The 18,555-nt window shown below is 38.5% G+C and overlaps 2 protein-coding genes across 3 annotated transcripts in view; one reads left to right on the top strand and one right to left on the bottom strand.

Annotated features, from left to right (window-relative positions):
- Positions 1-18,555, top strand: part of CDH23 (cadherin related 23) — a 390,425-nt gene that overhangs the window by 280,152 nt on the left and 91,718 nt on the right. The window contains exon 29 of the mRNA XM_081328216.1: positions 653-880. Coding sequence (XP_081184342.1) covers positions 653-880 — 228 coding nt within the window. The remainder of the gene's footprint in view (positions 1-652; positions 881-18,555) is intronic.
- VSIR (V-set immunoregulatory receptor) overlaps positions 4,639-18,555 on the bottom strand; it is a 35,103-nt gene continuing 21,186 nt past the window's right edge. The window contains exons 3-7 of one of the 2 annotated variants that reach the window (XM_081329113.1): positions 18,097-18,147; positions 13,387-13,494; positions 11,386-11,413; positions 8,832-9,022; positions 4,639-6,595 (exon numbers count right to left, since the gene is read on the bottom strand). In XM_081329113.1, the coding sequence (XP_081185239.1) occupies positions 6,558-6,595; positions 8,832-9,022; positions 11,386-11,413; positions 13,387-13,494; positions 18,097-18,147 (416 nt within the window). In that variant the 3' untranslated portion in view covers positions 4,639-6,557. The remainder of the gene's footprint in view (positions 6,596-8,831; positions 9,023-11,385; positions 11,414-13,386; positions 13,495-18,096; positions 18,148-18,555) is intronic. The other variant, XM_081329114.1, reaches the window with a different exon arrangement.

Genomic DNA, 18,555 nt, shown 5'->3' with positions numbered 1-18,555 from the left:
GCTTTTGTAACTTTGAACAGTCGCTAAATGAATAGCTGTAAACTGAGGACTACCTGTGTTAGCCTTTGTCAAACTTGTCAGGCTCAAAAGACCAGATCCACACATGAAGATTGAATTAAACTGATTTATTGCTACATAGCCTATGCCAGGGGTCTTCAAACGTGGCCCTTTTATGGCTTGTGGACTTCAACTTCCAGAATTCCTCAGCCAGCTGGCTGAGGGATTCTGGGAGTTGAAGTCCACAAGCCATAAAAGGGCCAGGTTTGAAGATCCCTGGCCTATGCACAAGAGTCTTCTCAGTTAACAGCCAGCACCTGCTGAGAGTTAGATAAGGTCAATAGCATTCAAGGAGGATTGTGACTAGGTAGGGACTCTAGGCCAGGGGTCTCCAAACCTGGCCACTTTAAGGCTTGTGGACTTCAACTCCCAGAAGTCCTCAGGTTGAGGAATTCTGGGAGTTGAGTCCACAAGTCTTAAAGTAGCCAAATTTGGAGACCGCTGCTCTAGGCTGATACCTCTTTTCACTCCGTCCCCAGGTTCTGCCATTCTTTCTCCCACAAACCCTAGGTTTGAATTTAGTGTAAACTCCAGTGTTACTTCTCCTGGGGCCTAATGTTCTCTCTCCCAACCCCTCTGTCTCATATTTGCACAGAACGTGGGTGGAGGGACTGCTGTGGCTCAGGTACGAGCAACCGACAGGGACAGTGGCCTCAATAGCGCCCTCTCCTACTACATTGTCCATGGCAATGAAGAACTGACCTTCCGCATGGATAGAGTGACTGGAGAAATCGCCACCCGCCCTTCCCCTCCGGACCGTGAACGACAACATTTCTATCAGCTGGTGGTTACTGTGGAGGATGAAGGCAACCCAGCCCGCTCGGTAGGCAATGGCTATATGAAATTTACACTTGCTTTAGGAACTGACGGTTGCAGTTGGGAACTGTTGAACGCACTAGTCACTGGATCAGGAAAAATGGCTATGAAAAATAAGGACATTTTGCCTAGTCCAATCTACTACTAAAACCAGAAACTTATTTAAGAAAATGCCAGGTTAATATCTTTAATCTGTACTTAAGCTTAAGAGCTTCTGTGCTACTTCTTATACCTTCTTATAAGCTTAGGAATTTGCATCTTCTTTATAAAATGTGCATTGCTTGTGTAAAACTTGAGATGCTTGCTGAATCTTAAAGATAACTTTGGGGGCAAAAGTTGTGCATTGTTTGCTCAAAGAAGTTTCAAATCCTTAGCTTGGTTCCCAGCTTCAGGCTATCATAGGATAGCATCATTGGAGATACGTAATGAAGACAGTGATTGATTGGATTTACAAAAGTAACTGTTTAATTGTAATTGTTATCTTTGAGTCAGAATATGTGTTGCGTGACCTGAAACTGCAGTTCGGTTTCATCTCAGCATTCGTTCTTGGTGTCGTTTCAGTTGCACCCAAGCTTCATCCTCTTATTTTCTCATTTTCATTTAGTATTGAAAATACAACTTCGACTGTTCCATATAGAATATATAGTATAGAATAATACGCAGTCCTTTACACACTTATATAGGTGGCTTAGTTTACCAGGAAGTGAGTGAGTTTCGCCTTGCAGATTTCCAGTGGATGGTTAGGTGGAATACCAAAACAGAATGAAATAATCATTTTCTCAGGGGTAACATCTGCATCGCCTTAATTCCATGAACTTTTGGTTAAGTTTAAGTTTCAAAAAATGACATCTGTATTGGTGTTTTGTAAAATGTACTTTTGCTTTACTTAAAAACAGGAAGAGGGTTCTTTAGTATGTTTTATTCAGATGATAGGGAGGTAAAGGTACAGTTGGTGCAAACTGAAGATTAAAATATGCATGTAAAGTTTTTTATGTTGGCTTTTCATTTCCCGTTATTTTCTGACACCTCCTCACTATTTAATTCTCATAAGAGGGCAAAGCATCCTTGTATGCATTACCAACAATCAAGACCAAAGATGTGTATAAATCATATGAAAAGACTCAAGCATCTCTCAACTTTTTCCTTGTTTCCCTTCCCTTCTTTACTTCAATATTTCTGTACTGCAAACTCCAAAGAACTTATGACCATTGAGAATGCAAATTTAATATTTTCAATCCAGTTTTAAATACTCCTGTGACCAATTCTACCTCCAGTGTTGTGCTAGCTCAGTTCAACTCACTGCAAGTTTTGTTGGAAGTAAATCTTAACAACTTCAATAGTGCATATTCCTTGCATTTTTAGCACAGATTAAAAATATATACGTAATTACCAGTGTCAAACTGTATGTTGTTTTTGTGGGCCCAGTAGAACGATCATTTGAATATGGAATTAACTATTTAGGAATCACTGAACATATTAACATTATGCTAATGCATTGGGGGAATTTATACATCTCAGAATCTGCCCCATTAGCTGTTTGTCTGTTGTTTACAAGCATTACAGTTAAATAAATAATGTCTTTTGATGGAAGAGCTATTATAATTCTTGGCTTCTTCTTGGTCTACTTAGATATTGAATTCAAAATAGGCAGCAGATACATTATATGTAATTCTTTATTTAACAACTTTTGAAGATCCCAAACATTAGTAAATTTGCACTGTTGAGTTCAATGAGATCTACAGAATGTATTTATTTTTAACTATTTGGGTTTTTATTTGTGGTACGTATAATGATTGCAATTTGAAATTGGGAGGTAACTGAATTTTTTCACTGTGGACGTTTTAATTTCATGTTGCTGTTAGATTTATTACCTTTGTTTTATATTGTATTTATATAGTTACACTACAGTGCACTTTTTTTAAATTTTACAAGCTACCGTGGGTTTGCAATAAATACAGGAAATTGTATTTATATATTTACACTACACTGCAGATTTTTTCAATTTTGCAAGCCATCATTTGCAATAATTATAAGAAATTACTTATAGTACGCTATTCGTTTATTGTAAATTTTATAAGGTAAGTCATAGCATATATCCTTTTTACTGTATTGTCTCAATTAATTTTCAATTTTCCTAATGCCACTGCACACTCCGAGAATGTTTACTCTGTATTTCTTATATTAATTGCAGACAAATAATGTACCCATATCTGATTTTCATCCTTACTCCCCAATGTATATTTGTTACGAATGGCAACACAAAGGGGAAGAAATGAACAGGAATAAGTTTGTTTGTAAAGTGGCTGACACAGAAACCCTGAAAGTTGATTAAATCTTACATTGAATGTTACATTAAATTTCAAAATAGGAAGCAAAATTTATTTATTTTTTAAAATTTATTGGTAAACTATTGGCTGCCCATCTTACCTCAGGGCAGTTTTGCACAGCTTATAATCATGGAAGATAAAAACTAAAGCTAAAAGACATAAATAAGTTAATATATAAAGCTAAACATTGCAGCCCAATTAAAGATGGGGAGGGCGAGAGCAGGATGGGGGGCGGTGGGGACTGGGATATCCACTGTGATGCTCCCCCATAGAGCCCCAAGCCAATTGGCAGAGCCAGGTCTTTGGGCTCTTATGGAAGTTTGGGAGGGAATGGAACTGACTTTGCTCCAGGGGGGAAAGATGTTCCAGAGGGCAAGTGCAATGCCACAGAAGACCCATCTCCTGGGCCCAGCTAGCCAGAATACTCAAGACTGACAGGGTCTGCAGCATACCTCCCCTGCCAGTATGGGTGGGGTGGGCCAAGCCCACTAGGATGAGATGGCCTGTCAAGTAGCCTGGAGCCCATATTGACAAAGTATGGCCATTTGTATGGTCTCTGCCCCCTTATCTTTAGTGGTTTGATTATTGCTGAATAAATATATATTACATGCTGGCTGGACAATTCTGGCAATTGAAGTCTACACATCTTAAAGTTGTCTTCAAGTTTGAAAAACCCTGGTTTACAGCTACCGATGTGTCACTTTCTTACCGGAGATTTGTGGATTATGACTGGAGGAAATGGCTTTGGTCAAGAGTGCCAGTTACAAAATGTTTTTCATCATACAATGCTCACTTAGACTGTCATCTTTAACAGGTGAAATCAAACTATTTTATGTTTCTACTATCATCTGTAAAACCACTAAGATCTACTCTCTACTGTTGGAGTCACTAAGCCTGTCTAATAGTTCACATTCCATCTCCAAAAAGTCATGATTGCTTGAAGGGATCGCAAATAAATGCTACTCTGGGCTCCTATACACCCCAAAGCACCTTTTGGAGATCTGATCCAAAGCACTCCATAGCCTTAATAGTTTCTCTTATTCTGCATCATATTTGATTTCTTCAGGTAGATGCAGATACGTAGGTCCAGCAGAGTAAATGAAAATATAGCATGCTCACTTTTTTTCCCTTCGTCAAGTTCTCTTACTATATATAAAGACGGGGATCAGAAACTTGAAGGTAACTGTATAGTAGTTTTAGCTGTTAGAAGTTAGGCCTTAAGACTGCATGTCTCATGAAGATATTTTCCATGAAAAGTTTGGGAAGGAAGCCAGATTATTTTACACCAAGGCAGTATAAGACATATTTTTATTAATTGGATCGCTTATGGCTAAGAGCACATGGATTCAGCTTGACTTTTTCTTTTTACTGCATACTGCTCTTTCCATCGCCAAAGAAAAATGGATCTTGTTCTTTTTGTCACCAAAGAAAAATAATATAGCCGTATTAAACCTTTATTATATCAACTTATGAAAACAGAAAATAAAAAACAATGAACCTGTTCAGAGGGCAAGTCAGAAGAGTTTCTCGTACACATGATAAGTAATCACCAAGCAGGAGGAAATAAGCGTAACCACTTGAAAAGAATACAATTTCTTCATATAATTAATTAGCTAACCTCTTTTTTTTCCCTTTCATTTTTGTTCTTAAGTGAAAATTTCTACTTAAAACGGATCTTTAATGGTGCACAGCCTGAACAGCTCTTTTTTTTTTTAGCGGGTACATACAATTCAGGAAAGGTTCATGCATTCAATAGGGATGAGTTTTAATAAAGTGTAACTTGTCAGAGTACATATAACAACAGAAGGCATTGCAGTAATTCTTTCAAAAACAGAAGAGTTCAAGAGAAAAATGAATCATACCTCACCAAAAAAAGGGGAGAGAATTGGCCCTAGCATTAAGCAATGTCAAGCAGCTGTCTATGGAACTACTACAAATAGTTAACCATGTGATTTATCTTTGTTGTAATGTTATTGCCAGACAGGGATAAGGCACTTCTTAGGCATCAGTATAACTTGACTGATCTTGGCTGTTATACGTTTATGAAATCTTGACACAATGAAAACATCACCCATTCTTTATAACAGTTTCCTGTATTTAGAGTTGTGTTTCTCAATATCAGCAACTTGGTGGCATGAGGGCTGGGGAATTCTGGGAATTGAAAGTCCACAAGTTTTAAAGTTGCTGAAGATGAAAAAGACCGATTTAGACTGAAGCTAAAGAGAATGGCTACCCTCTTGTTTGGAAACTCGGATTAAACAACTCTAAACAGATTGCTGTTGGACAATTTGTATCTCTTGACAAAAATTACATGCACTTTCCTCCCTATTAAAGACATTGTTTTTCTCCAGACAGCTTAACTTAAAGATATCAATATGAATTATTTCAATGATACATAACTGAAAAGATCCTTCACTCAAAGCATTTCCTCTGGCTACTTAGCCATAAACATTTACTAAGCACAAGACAAATTGTATCAAAATGACATACAGTTATCATTTAAACAAAGCGTACCAAATCTATAATGTTCTTTAAAACTCTCTTTAAAATGCTTTTGAAACAGCTTGAAAAAGCAAACTGTTGTCCAGCAGAGCTAAATTGAAATCCACTTTTCATGTTCTAACATGATTATCCTTCATGGTTTTCAACATGGTCTTACTAATATTTATGTGGAAGATATGCAATTGAGAACCTTCATCTAGATTTCCTTACGTCGTTAGCAAATAAAAAGTGAGCAAAGAAAAGACTGAATTAGAACTAAGAGTGCAATATTAAGGTACTTCAACTGGGTTCTGATCTTTTCAGGACAGGATACAAGTAAAGCATCTTATCACTATGTTAAAACATGTGCAAACATACTGTCTTTCAAAGGATACATAAGCAAAGTAAAAAAAAATATATATTTTCTGTTTCTATGGAACCAAGGCATTCTCAATGCAGAGCAAGGCTTTCGGTGGCGCTTTTCACAATCCCTTATAGTTAAAAGACACGTAACATGGTCTTGTTCTAATTGATCCATACAACACATCAGAAACACGTTTCAGTGACTGTTCATAAAAGGGTCAACAATTCAGTGAAGTAAAACAAATTTTGCAGAATTCCAGGAGAGTACAATATTGCCTTGTCGTCCATATTCTCCACACTGAATTGTTTTGGAAACCGGAGAACAGCAATAATGTTGAAATGTTAGGATAGTCAAAAAGCAACTCCAAGACTTTAGAAAACAGTCTTCTAAAAAATTCTCGCATTTGCTTCCTTCTGTCTCTGCCTCTCTTTCTCCTTTAAAGCAGCAAATAGTAAGCCTTGTTCATATTGCTGTTATAAAAATTCAGAATACAACAATCTTCCTTTATTTGACTATTCCTTTGTTAAATTTGGTGAATCAGGAACAGGATCTGGAAAATATCAACCACATGGATTAATACATTCAACCTAGATTTTGTTGTGGTATTAGTTATTTAAATGTGGAGACTGTTTAGCCCATGTCTTCCCACCTGACAATTAAAAGTAAAGGGGGAAACGGCACCAATAAATGGGAACAGTGGCCGTTTTCCCATTAAATGCCTCTGAAACCACAATCAGTCTACAGAATTCTTTTGTCTGGGGTCCCCCGCAGCAGCAAAAGTAACACCATCTTCTGCTGGCTTAAAAGCTAACCTATTTATCATAGTATAAGCTTTTATGAAATGACATCAGATGCTTCCTAAATTGCATTTGAAATTCAAGAAAAGCCTGGACAACCATTGTCTGACACTGTATAAGGACTCTTGCCTCGGGCAAGAGGTTGGACTAGAAGACCTCCAAGGTCCCTTCCAACCCTATGATTCTATGTTGATATATAGCAAAGAAAGAGGATCTTTATCCGTCAGTTCTGCATCAGCTGTGTGGGAACTAGTCCACAAATATTGTTGATATAGAAAGTGCCACAAGAGTCATTACTGTTTTACTTGAAGCCAATACTCTTGAAATTAAAAGAACCCTGGCAGCTGTAGCATTATCCTACAGAGGGCTTAAGAAACATCTCTAGGTGTACTCACATCTGAACACTTCCTTTTTGCCAACACCAATGGAAATAATTTGGTTCCAATTTGCAGTCTAACTGAAGGTTGTTGCTCAGAGCAAAAACCCTTAAGAGTAGAAGAATTATATTTCTCCAATTGGGGGCACAAAACATTTTAAGAAGATTTAGGACACTCTTCTACATATTCAGCATGTATGACTGTATTTTTTTTTAATTTCAGACCACCTTTATTAAATTTCACAGTTGAACATTAAAATACAAATTATCACAAAAGGTAAAAGGAAAGGGAGTTTGCTTCAAACAAATAATAAAAATGAGTGTTTTAGAAGATATAATAACAATGCAACAACCTTACTAACTTTAAACAAATACTAATCTTTAAAATAAGCTAAAATAGTAATAATCAATATTCTTAAAAAAATATTAATAACATAGTTAATAACTTTAATCCAATGGATAATAAATGGTCATCTCTGCCCTCACTCCTCACCTTTAGAATATCTTGTCACCCCTACCTCTCCCCCCCAACCCTGAGTGAGATTGGCTCCCCCCCTCTCCTCACCTGTCTCTGCCAGTTAGCCTGGCGCTCCACTTGGGGGGGCCATCACACTGGAAGTGGTTGATAGGTTAATAATAGATCCAGCCTTCCCCCCCAACTCATCCTATTCCCTCCCTCCCCATATTTTAGCTATAGCTGATAATTTGTATTTTTGCAGTATTTAATTCTTATTAAAGGTAAAGGTAAGGGACGCGGTGGCTCAGTGGGTTAGGACGCTGAGCTTGTTGACCAGATGGTCGGCAGTTTGGCGGGTCGAATCCCGAGTGCCGTGTAGCAGAGTGAGCGCCTGTTACTCGTCCCAGCTTCTGCCAACCTAGCAGTTCGAAAGCACGTAAAAATGCAAGTAGAAAAATAGGGACCACTACGGTGGGAAGGTAACAGCGTTCCGTGCGCCTTTGGCGTCTAGTCATGCCGGCCACATGACCACGGAGACGTCCTCGGACAAGCGCTGGCTCTTCGGCTTTGAAACGGAGATGAGCACCGGCCCCTAGAGTCGGAAACGACTAGCACACATGTGCGGGGGAACCTTTACCTTTACCTTAATTCTTATTATATAATATTACATTCTTACATAGATGTAATATCTCATTATATATAAAGTAGGGCCTTCCCATTGTGCAGGAATTATGCTAGGAAGAAGAAGATTCTTATTATATCCCATGTTTTTGTATAGTTTATTTGTTTAACATTGTAAGCCACCCAGAGTCACTTTGTGTGAGGTGGGTGGCAGAAAGAAAGAAAGAAAGAAAGAAAGAAAGAAAGAAAGAAAGAAAGAAAGAAAGAAAGAAAGAAAGAAAGAAAGAAAGAAAGAAAGAAAGAAAGAAAGAAAGAAAGAAAGAAAGAAAAGAAGAAAGAAAGAAAGAAAGAAAGAAAGGGAAGGGAAAGAAAGAAAGAAAGAAAGAAAGAAAGAAAGAAAGAAAGAAAGAAAGAAAGAAAGAAAGAAAGAAAGAAAGAGAAAGAAAGAATTTCACCAACAGAAGAGACCGATGTAGATCGAGATAAGTTTGCTGCTAGCAATTAACCTGCACTCACCCTGCAATGAAATACTTACCAAGTGATGGGAAGAAACATTCCCCTGGGTCTGGAGGCGAGAGAGGGGTATTGGGCTCTGAAAGAAGGTGTCGATCTGACTCTGAAGCCTGTCGGCTGGCCATAAATGATAATTGTGGCCTGACCCTGGATTCCGAGTCTGTGTCAGGGATAGCATCAAAGACGGGGTTCTCAATGCCATTGGTGTTGCTGCTAAAAGAAAGCACAGTAGGGTAATCCCATCAGGCTCAGGTCCCATCCTTTTACTTTCCCAGCATTCCAGTCTCTTTAAAGCACAATGTCAGAAAACTATTGAGATAAAATATTAAAAATTTATTTTTACTCTGTGCTACTGATAGGGAGATGGTGCAACATGAGATACATTGAGGGATCAGAAAGTGGGTGAGATAGAAACCGATGAGAAACCTATTATTATTTTAAGCTACATTTATACCCTAAAAAAATAACCCTCTGCGTAATACATTGCTGTGGGGCGTGGTGGCTCAGCGCTTAAAGACACTGAGATTGTCAGATGGTCCAGGTTCGAGACCCAAGCACAGTATAATGGAGTGAGTGCCCATTACTTGTCCCAGCTCAGCTTGAAAGCATGCAGATGCGAGTAGATAAATAGGTAGCAGTTAGGTGGGAAGGTAATAGCGTTCCATCCGCCTCAGCGTAGAGTCCTGCTGGCCACACGGAAGTGTCTTTGCTGGCTCTCAGCTAAGAAATGGAGATGAACAACACCCCCTAAACTCAGACATGACTGGATAGGGGAAACCTTTTACTTTTTATACACTGACACCATCAATAGTTTTTGTTTTTTTAATTTGGTGGGCTGAAAAATAGAACGGTCAAGTAAAGGCTTTAATAATGTCATACTATGCCTAGAGAAAGCTGATGATGGACGGGCTTCTGACTAAATCAGTGAAGGCCTAAGACAAAAAGCAAATCAGAGTTTGTTGTTGTTGTTGTTGTTTCCTTCTACAGTAACAGGCCTGCTTTGCACGATGTCTGCACTGAGAATGTCACCTTATTCAAATTAGGGTTTTCCCCAATTGCTGGGATAAAGTTATTGTGTCAGCTGAAAACTGGACTGCTGTAATATCTTAATGCTGACTCTTAAGTCTTTTTCTATCTCATCTCTTTCAAGTCATTACAATCATCCGATTTTCCTCCAAAGTAATAGATGAAAAAGGTTAAATGGGTTTGACAGCTGTCCTTGAAGAGGATAAGTGAGAGAGAGAGAGAGTCCTGCTATAAATGCACAGTACGGAGCTTACTGGCCAATTCACCCTTCTTCCTGAAGATATGAGGAGAGATGATTGGTTGATAATTTCTGTCCCACAGCTTCCATCCATCAACTGCTAAGCAATCATAGACCAAGCAATGCCAATTTTAGGGGGAAAAATGATTTCCGGCTAATTTCAAGTTCAGTTCATGACACTATCTTGACTTTTCACATCCAAAATGGCATAGTCCCAGAGTTTCTCAAGAAGTATCTCAGGAGGTGCCAGCATCTGGATGACCTTATCTGGGCTTGAAAACTAGATCTCATTAATACTTGGATGACAACTCTCTGGGAAACATAAGAGCTATAAGCTAGAATCAAGTGAAAAAACTTTCTGGAATAAGTCCGTCCGTAGCAAACCACTTTTGAATTGTTGCTAAAAAATACAGGTAGTCCTTGATTTACATCGGTTCGTTTAGTGACCATTCAAAGTTACAACAGCACTGAAAAAAGTGACTTATGACCATTTTTCACAAGTTGCAACCTTTGCAGTTTCCCATGATCATGCAATCAAAATTCAGATGTTTGGTAACTGGTTCATACTTATGACCGCTGCAGCGTCCCAGCGTCATGTGATCACTTTTTGCAACCTTCTGACTAGCAAAGGCAGTGGGGAAGCCAGATTCGCTTAACAACGAGGTTACTAACTTATCAACTGCGGTGATTCACTTAACAACTGTGGCAAGAAATGTTGTAAAATGGGGCAAAACTCACTTAACAACATACGTTTTGTGCTCAACTGAGGTCCTAAGTCAAGGACTACCTGTATGATGTGGACATGTCTGTGAAGTTACTAGGAAACAGTGCAACTCAAAGGAAATTTTACTTTCTCTCAGGGAGCAACTTCGCCTAGATGAAAAGGCTTTGGTAAGTCAGCATTCTTAAAAAAAATGTGAACAGGCTTTGTGCCAGACATCAATGGAAATATGTTTCTCACAGGTGAGACATTTTTATCACTAGCATCTTCTTGTTGAAGTCCTCTTTAAAGCAGACCTGTTAGACGTGCATCCTTCAGACTTTTATAAGTAGGAGACTTTTGAAATTGGTTTATTTTTGTTTGATAAGGCTTAATTTTCTGTATCACCCACAAAGTGTTTTTGTGAGCCCTAAAGTGCAGGGGTGTCAAACTGCCGGCCCATGGGCCGGATGCATCATACCAAAACCGTGCCCACCCCATTGCCAGCAATGGGAAAAAAGTCACGATACATCACGACACGTCATGTGACGTTGCAAGTTTGAACACTAGTGGAACGACAGATATATGGTACGATTAAAGGGACTTGCTTACCTATCCATCCTTACGAGTTCATGAGCACCTGCAAAAGTAAATGCAATTTTTGTTACAGGAAGAGTAGGTAGTCATGCTTCACTGCCATCAGATCCCAATATTTCAAGAACAGAAAAATCTAAGTTCATTCAGTCCTTTGAGTTAAACACAATCCTTCTGACCACGAGATTTGTTCAATAGCTAGGGGCACCATCATGCTTTTAAGAGAATAGAACCCTTTTTTATTTTCTCAGCAGAGACTGTTTGCTTTGCTTTTCCTAAGCAACTAATTCCATTGTCTTTGGTCCAACACTTGTTGGCTTGGTGATTTGAACTAGACAAGTAAAAAGTACTGATTCATATGGCATACAGATACTTGACCCAAATGGTTTAACTGTGTTGAGGAGCTGAAACCTTTGTTTCACCCATTTGTATTCCATGGCCAAATCATTACAACACAGTGATCTGCATTACCTACTCTCTCATTTGCAAAGAACAGATGGTACTATTCAAGTCATATCCAAAACTATTCCTCTAGGTTTAGTTTTAAATGTAGAAGCTTTCACAGGTATACACATGTCTGTAGATATTCCCTGTCAAAAAGATCCACGTGGAACAATAAAATGAGAGTCCAGCAACCACCTATTAACAAGATAACTTCGTAGGTGTCCACTTTGCCTCTATTACTCTATGTTTATTTTCTGTCAAACGAAAACATAACAGTATTTACAGGAACCTTTTCTAACCTGGTACCTTTAGGTCATGCTGGATTACAATTCACTTCACTAACAACCAACAAAAGAATTGTTCATTGAAGGTGTGAACAGTAGGAGTTATGCAACACATCTTGAGGTGAAGTTAGGAAAGATTAGTCTAGTTAATGGTATACTGGTTGTTTCATCACATTTTGACACAACGATATAGTTTTACAGCGATGTGAAGCAAAATTTGATCAGAAGAAGATAAGTGATTATTTTTAGTAGTAGGACAAACATCAGATTTCTCTCATATTTCAAAAACTGATTTGTTTTACTGCATGTGCAACTGGTTTTAATAAATGTAACTATCACCTCACTAATGGATTTCTAAACAGAGATCCTTCTAGGCAGGATGCTGTGGTTTCATATTTTATTTGTTTTCAGTAAACACAAAAAGAATTTAGCTCTCTTGCAGTGTATTTTGAAACTAGAAATTGTTCACAATTGTTTAACCCTAATATATTTCATCAGCATCTTATCTGTGCTACTTTAATGCAAGATACTGCATGTAGACATTCAGTGATACATATAATGCTGAAAGCAAGCTAAATCCAGATGTGGAATAATGAGCTTCAGCATAAAAAGATCTTCCAAGTAACAGAAATTTTCTGTTTGCGCGAATGAGTAGCTATAGAACAGGGGTGGACAACAATGACTTCAACTCCCAGAATTCTAGCCTTCTCCTTCTGCCTAGAGTACAGTAAAATATTTGGTGGAGGAAGAAATAAACAAAGAATCCACCCCAAAATCATTTCTTACTGAAGGAACACATAATCTCCCACTACTGCCTTGGTGGAGCAGTGGGCTAATGCCTCCTTAAGTAACACCAGCTGCCTGCAATTAGTGCAGGTTCGCATCCCACCAGGCTCAAGGTTGACTCAGCCTTCCATCCTTCCGAGGTAGGTAAAATGAGGACCCAGATTGTTGGGGGCAATAAGCTGACTTTGTAATAATGCCGCTTGGGGTGTGTGTGAAAGCCCTAATAAGCAGGCATATACATAGAATGAAGGCTACTGCTAAGCTTGTAAGCCGCCCTGAGTCTTCGGAGAAGGGCGGGATATAAATGGAATTAAAATAAATAAATAAATAAATAAATAATTCTTTCCTCTTTGATTTTAATGTCATATGGGCGGCTATACAAATATGATAAATAAAATGTCATTCATGTAATAATGCATGTAATAAATGGGAGGAAAGGCTTTACGTGGAATACTGAAATAGTCAAAAGTAATGGGGAAAAACTAGGGTTAATCCAGATACTTACGCCTGTTAGTAGTTATTTGCCTCTGCTTGTAAATAAGGAGTAGGATGAGAGGCAAACACAGAATGCCTACAATGCAAGCCCCTGTTGCAATTGTGACTGCTGTAGTATCTGAAAAAAAATAATAACCAAAAAAACCACAACATAGAAATCAGAAAGGAAGCGCATTTTTCTACTCACTGGAGGCTGTGGCCTCATTTTCTGAGTTACAATTATTGACTGAGTCCTCCTTTGTATTTGCTAATTTATACCCAAGGTGACAATGTCTGCAATTTCAAGGGAATCCCATAAAATAAAATAGAATTCCTCATCGTAAAATTTGATTACTGCCTCTAAATACTGAATTAATACCCGTTATAAGGTAATGTGAGATTCCAGATAAAGTTAGAATACAATCATCATGACCAATTTTGAAGGCTAATGGGGAGAACCTGACAGCAACTACCCCATGCCTTACTGATTTGCAAATCTGGTTTATTTGTGCTTTTGAGTCAGTGTTGACTCCTGACACCTACATGAACAAATCCCTGCAGTTTTATTGGCAAAAGTTGGAAGTGGTTTAAGTATAAGCCAGAAGGCTTGAAAGAAATTTTATTTATTGTTTACATCCATCATGTTCCTATATGACTGATTTCTCTCAATGCTGCATGTTAACCTTCAAAGAGAAACCAATAATGTTGATTAAAATCTAAAACTGATAATTTTAACATAACATAAAACATATATAAGGCCAATACAGTTAGTCCACGACTTACAATCATTCGTTTAATGACTGTTCAAAGTTACAACAGCACTGAAAAAATGACTCATGGCCATTATTCATACTTATGACCTTTGCGGTATCCCCACAGTCCCATGATCAAAATGTGGATGCTTGGCAACTGTCTCATATTTATGACGGTTGTAGTGTCCCGAGGTGACATGATCACCTTTTGACAAGCAAAGTCAATGGGGAAGCCAGAGTCACTTAATAACGTGTTACTAACTTAACAATTGTGGCAATTGTGGTTCACTTAACAATTGTGGCAAGAAAGGGCAAAAGAAAACAGAAATTTTGGGCTCACTTGTGGTCGTAAGTCAAGAACTATTTGTAAAAACATCACCTACTTCTGTTCTGTCACTCAAACAAAGGTTTTCTTCCTACCAAAACCAAATTTCACTCAAGACCAACTGACTCTGGTTTGCCACACATGCTTGAGCATCTTGCTGAAGAAGATGATTAGATGGTTTCTTAAGGACTAGGTGGGCTATTGCTTCCTTCAAGAAAACAGGGCTTATCTTTTCTTAAAAAGCCTAATTGCTGCCTGGGTCCAATTAATTGCCCCATCTCATTAGATACATTTCAGAGTCACTGCTATGAGATGGGCAGCCATAGGTTACACGAAACCTATCACTTTGGCCCTACTGACTCAAAGTTCATCCTACAAAATTGTACAACATATAGAAGTCAAATTATGCTTGACAGAAGTAATTTTTCCCTCAGTATCACACTAAACTGTCCAAGCCAGGGGTGTCAAACTCAATTTCATTGAGGGCCGCATCAGCATTGCGGTTGCCCTCAGGGGGCCGGGTGGGTATGGCCAGGGTGGGCGTGGCCTACTGGGTGGGTGTGGCTAGAGTGCGTATGGCCTACTGGGTGGGCGTGGCCAGCTCTACATCGTTCGCATCAAGGGTGCCTATGGGGGCCTGGGCAGGAGTGGGACAGATCTGAGGGTCTCTGGCAGGAGGAGGGTCTCTGGGCCAGGGCCAAGGCAGTGGGAGCCGTTCCCTCACTGTTTCCAGGATGGCTTCATGGGCCACATGAAACTACTTCGCGGGCTGGATCCGGCCCCCGGGCCTTGTGTTTGACATGTCTGGTCCAAGCGCATCCGTAGGTATTCTACAGTCCATTGTCAAAAACGTTCCCACTACTACTAGAAAAGTGGTTGGATAAGATTGTGAAGATGTTTCTTCACCATCCTCATCTCCCAAAACACTCTGACTAGTGTGCTTGGCATTGCCAAGCAGACACTTTGGGGGCTTGTACCAACCATCCAGATCATACACATATTTCCCAGGCTGATCAGGGTTGTATCTGGGTACCAACCACTTCCCCTATTTGGCCCATTTGGATTCAGTTAACGTTTATCAGACATTGGGTCTCCCTAGCAGAGGAAAGCTGACACTATGACTTCAAAACTGAATACAGTATTATCTTAGCATAGCAATAAAGTGTCTTTATTAGGTTGCCAATATCCTGCTCAAGAAAAAATTCATATGCCGAATGGCAGGTCACACTATGCTGGATATCAGAGATGAAGGAATTGAAAATGTGATGGGACAACCCCATAATATTGGTGGCCACAAGGTTCTGAACATCCTGAACGGCAGCAGTATCAGTATGGATACTAAGACATAACCAAATGTCTATGGAGATTCTCGGTCATCAAGGTCAAGATTGTCCCAAAGGTTTTTTTTTAAAAAGGCAATTGGACTTTGTTTTTTTTATTTTTTTTTTATTTTAATTCCATTTATATCCCGCCCTTCTCCGAAGACTCAGGGCAGCTTACAAGCTTAGCAGTAGCCTTCATTCTATGTATATGCCTGCTTATTAGGGCTTTCACATACACCCAAGCGGCATTATTACAAAGTCAGCTTAATTGCCCCCAACAATCTGGGTCCTCATTTTACCTACCTCGGAAGGATGGAAGGCTGAGTCAGCCTTGAGCCTGGTGGGACTCGAACCTGCACTAATTGCAGGCAGCTGGTGTTACTTAAGGAGGCATTAGCCCACTGCTCCACCAAGGCTCTATTTTCTTTGAAGACATTTCGCTTCACATCCAAGAACTGAAGAAGCTTCTTGGATGAGAAACTAAATGTCTTCAAGGAAAAAAAAACCACAAAGAAAATCCAGTTGCCTTTTGAAAAAAGCACCTTTTGGATAAGATCTAACTACAGCAGCAAATTACCTTCTTCAGCTAAGGCAGGGGTCTTCAAACTTGGCCCTTTTAAGACTTGTGGACTTCAACTCCCAGAATTCCTCAGCCAGCGTGCCTGGCTAAGGAATTCTGGGAGTTGAGGTCCACAATTCATAAAAGGACCAAGTTTGAAGACCCCTGAGCTAAGGCAAGGAAATAACTAAGAAACAATATTTATCTTTCTTGTCCAAGATGGATATCTACCTGGAGAGAGACCTGTATACGAAAACAGCACTCCCGTAGACCACAGTGGCCCTTCATGTCAGCCTTACAATATAGATCAAACCAAGATATAAAGTTCAAAGAAAATAAGTTTTACTAAGATGGTTTAGTGTAAAAAAAAATCTTGTTAAGTCTGGCTGTGCTAACTATGCCCATACGTCTTACACAGGTGACTGTGTAAGACAGGGTTTCTCAACCTTGGCAACTTGAAGCTATGTGGACTTCAACCCCAGAGCTGGCTGGGGAATTCTGGGGGTTGAAGTCCACACAGCTTCAAGTTGCCAAGGTTGAGAAACACAGGTCTAAGTTATTTCTTCCTCTCCTCAGATTGTTTTGGCCATGAGTTGGGCTTTTCGCCTCATCACTCTGCAAGCAGATCTGACTTGATCTCCAACAAGATGTCTTCTTTATTCTCTACACCTCATTCCAAGCACTGAACCTCTGGTGGTCCAAATCAGTTTTTCCCCCCAATTCTGTTGGGTTTCCAGGCCAATCCAAATTTTATTTCCACTTCCAGCCACCAATAACATTAAACAGGGTCAATAATAATAACTTTGTTCTGCTAGTGGAGCATCTCTTCATTCTCTCTGAAATGACTCTTTCAAGATCCCACACACACTTTAAAAAAAAACTACCTTTCAGGTAGACTCACTAGGGATGATTTTCCTATCTTGAAAATTTAATTATGGTTCTCTATATCAGATATATTTATAAAAGGAGATTTTCATCTGTCCTCATTTATAAATAGACAATATATCAATATATAAAGAGGAAAATTGTTTAAAATCTTGTTTTAACCATCTTACATTTAATATTTTTTTTAAAAAATATTTCATTTTACAGTTTTACTATTGTACTGTTATTGTATTTTATGGTATATGTTATAACCTGTGCTGACAACAGTAAACTAACTTACGTACTTAATCTCTATTCCACCTAAGTATTCCCATTGATAAACATGCCAGATTTGCAAATCAGTCCCTTCTAGAAAAAACAATTGATTTTCTTTGAGAATTTGTAACACTCAATTGCTCCCATGAATCACTGTCTCCCACTTGGATTACATTTGGGGGAAAAAACAATTACTACCTCTGTTTTAATTAAGAAAGAACATTAACAGCACTTAAAGCAGTGTAAGTAATTCAGACTATTGATCTTTGATCCCTGTTGACATTAAATGTCATCAGCTTACATTAGATGTAGATTAGTCCAGTGTGGAAGCTAAAGATTATCAAAGATATAATGAAGAATGAGATAGGAAAGATCAGTGGAGATTCAAAAGAAAGGCCTGGAAATCATTGTAAATGGGAAGATAATTTACGTTTATAAGATAAACAGCTTCAAGATTGGGGAAAATAAATAGAAATTAGACAGTATGAAACTGGGAGTTAATATAAGGAGACAGGTACGAGAACAAAAGATTTAACCCCGAAACCTTTAGCTAAAATGTCAAATTTCAGGGATTTATACTTGAAAAAAATAATCTGCTTCTTGAAAAAAATGCAATTATGAGCATATGGTAAAGCAATCTTACTTTCCGTATTGTCAGCAAAATGAAATGTACAATTTGGAGATGAGCCATTTGCTGTGAATTTAAAAAAAAACCAATGTTAGTTTCTTGGATGACATATTAAACAAACAAACAAACAAACAAACAGATTCTTATTCATTAATAAATCTTTAAAAATCTATTCAATTATAACCTTCCTACTTCCAGAAGTAGGCTAGTTTGAAGTGTCTGAAATTTAAATGGGTTTGTTATATAGGGTTCTGTTTAAGTCTTTTTTCTTTCATTTTGTTTTGCTTTGTTCTTGTTCTGCTGTGCATTATCACTCTTCACTTTTTTCTAGCGCTCTGCTAGGTAGAGAATTTCTGTGATTAATTCAAATTGCAAGTCCTATTCTCTTGAGTTTTTAGTTTGACGTTATGAATTTGATATTATCAGAATCAGTGATATTTCAATTCGACTAAAAGCATTACTTTGACTTTGGTA

Source organism: Vipera berus (genome assembly GCF_964194415.1).
Source record: "Vipera berus genome assembly, chromosome: 5".
Taxonomy (NCBI): Eukaryota; Metazoa; Chordata; class Lepidosauria; order Squamata; family Viperidae; genus Vipera; species Vipera berus.
This window is presented reverse-complemented; position numbering and strand designations above follow the sequence as displayed.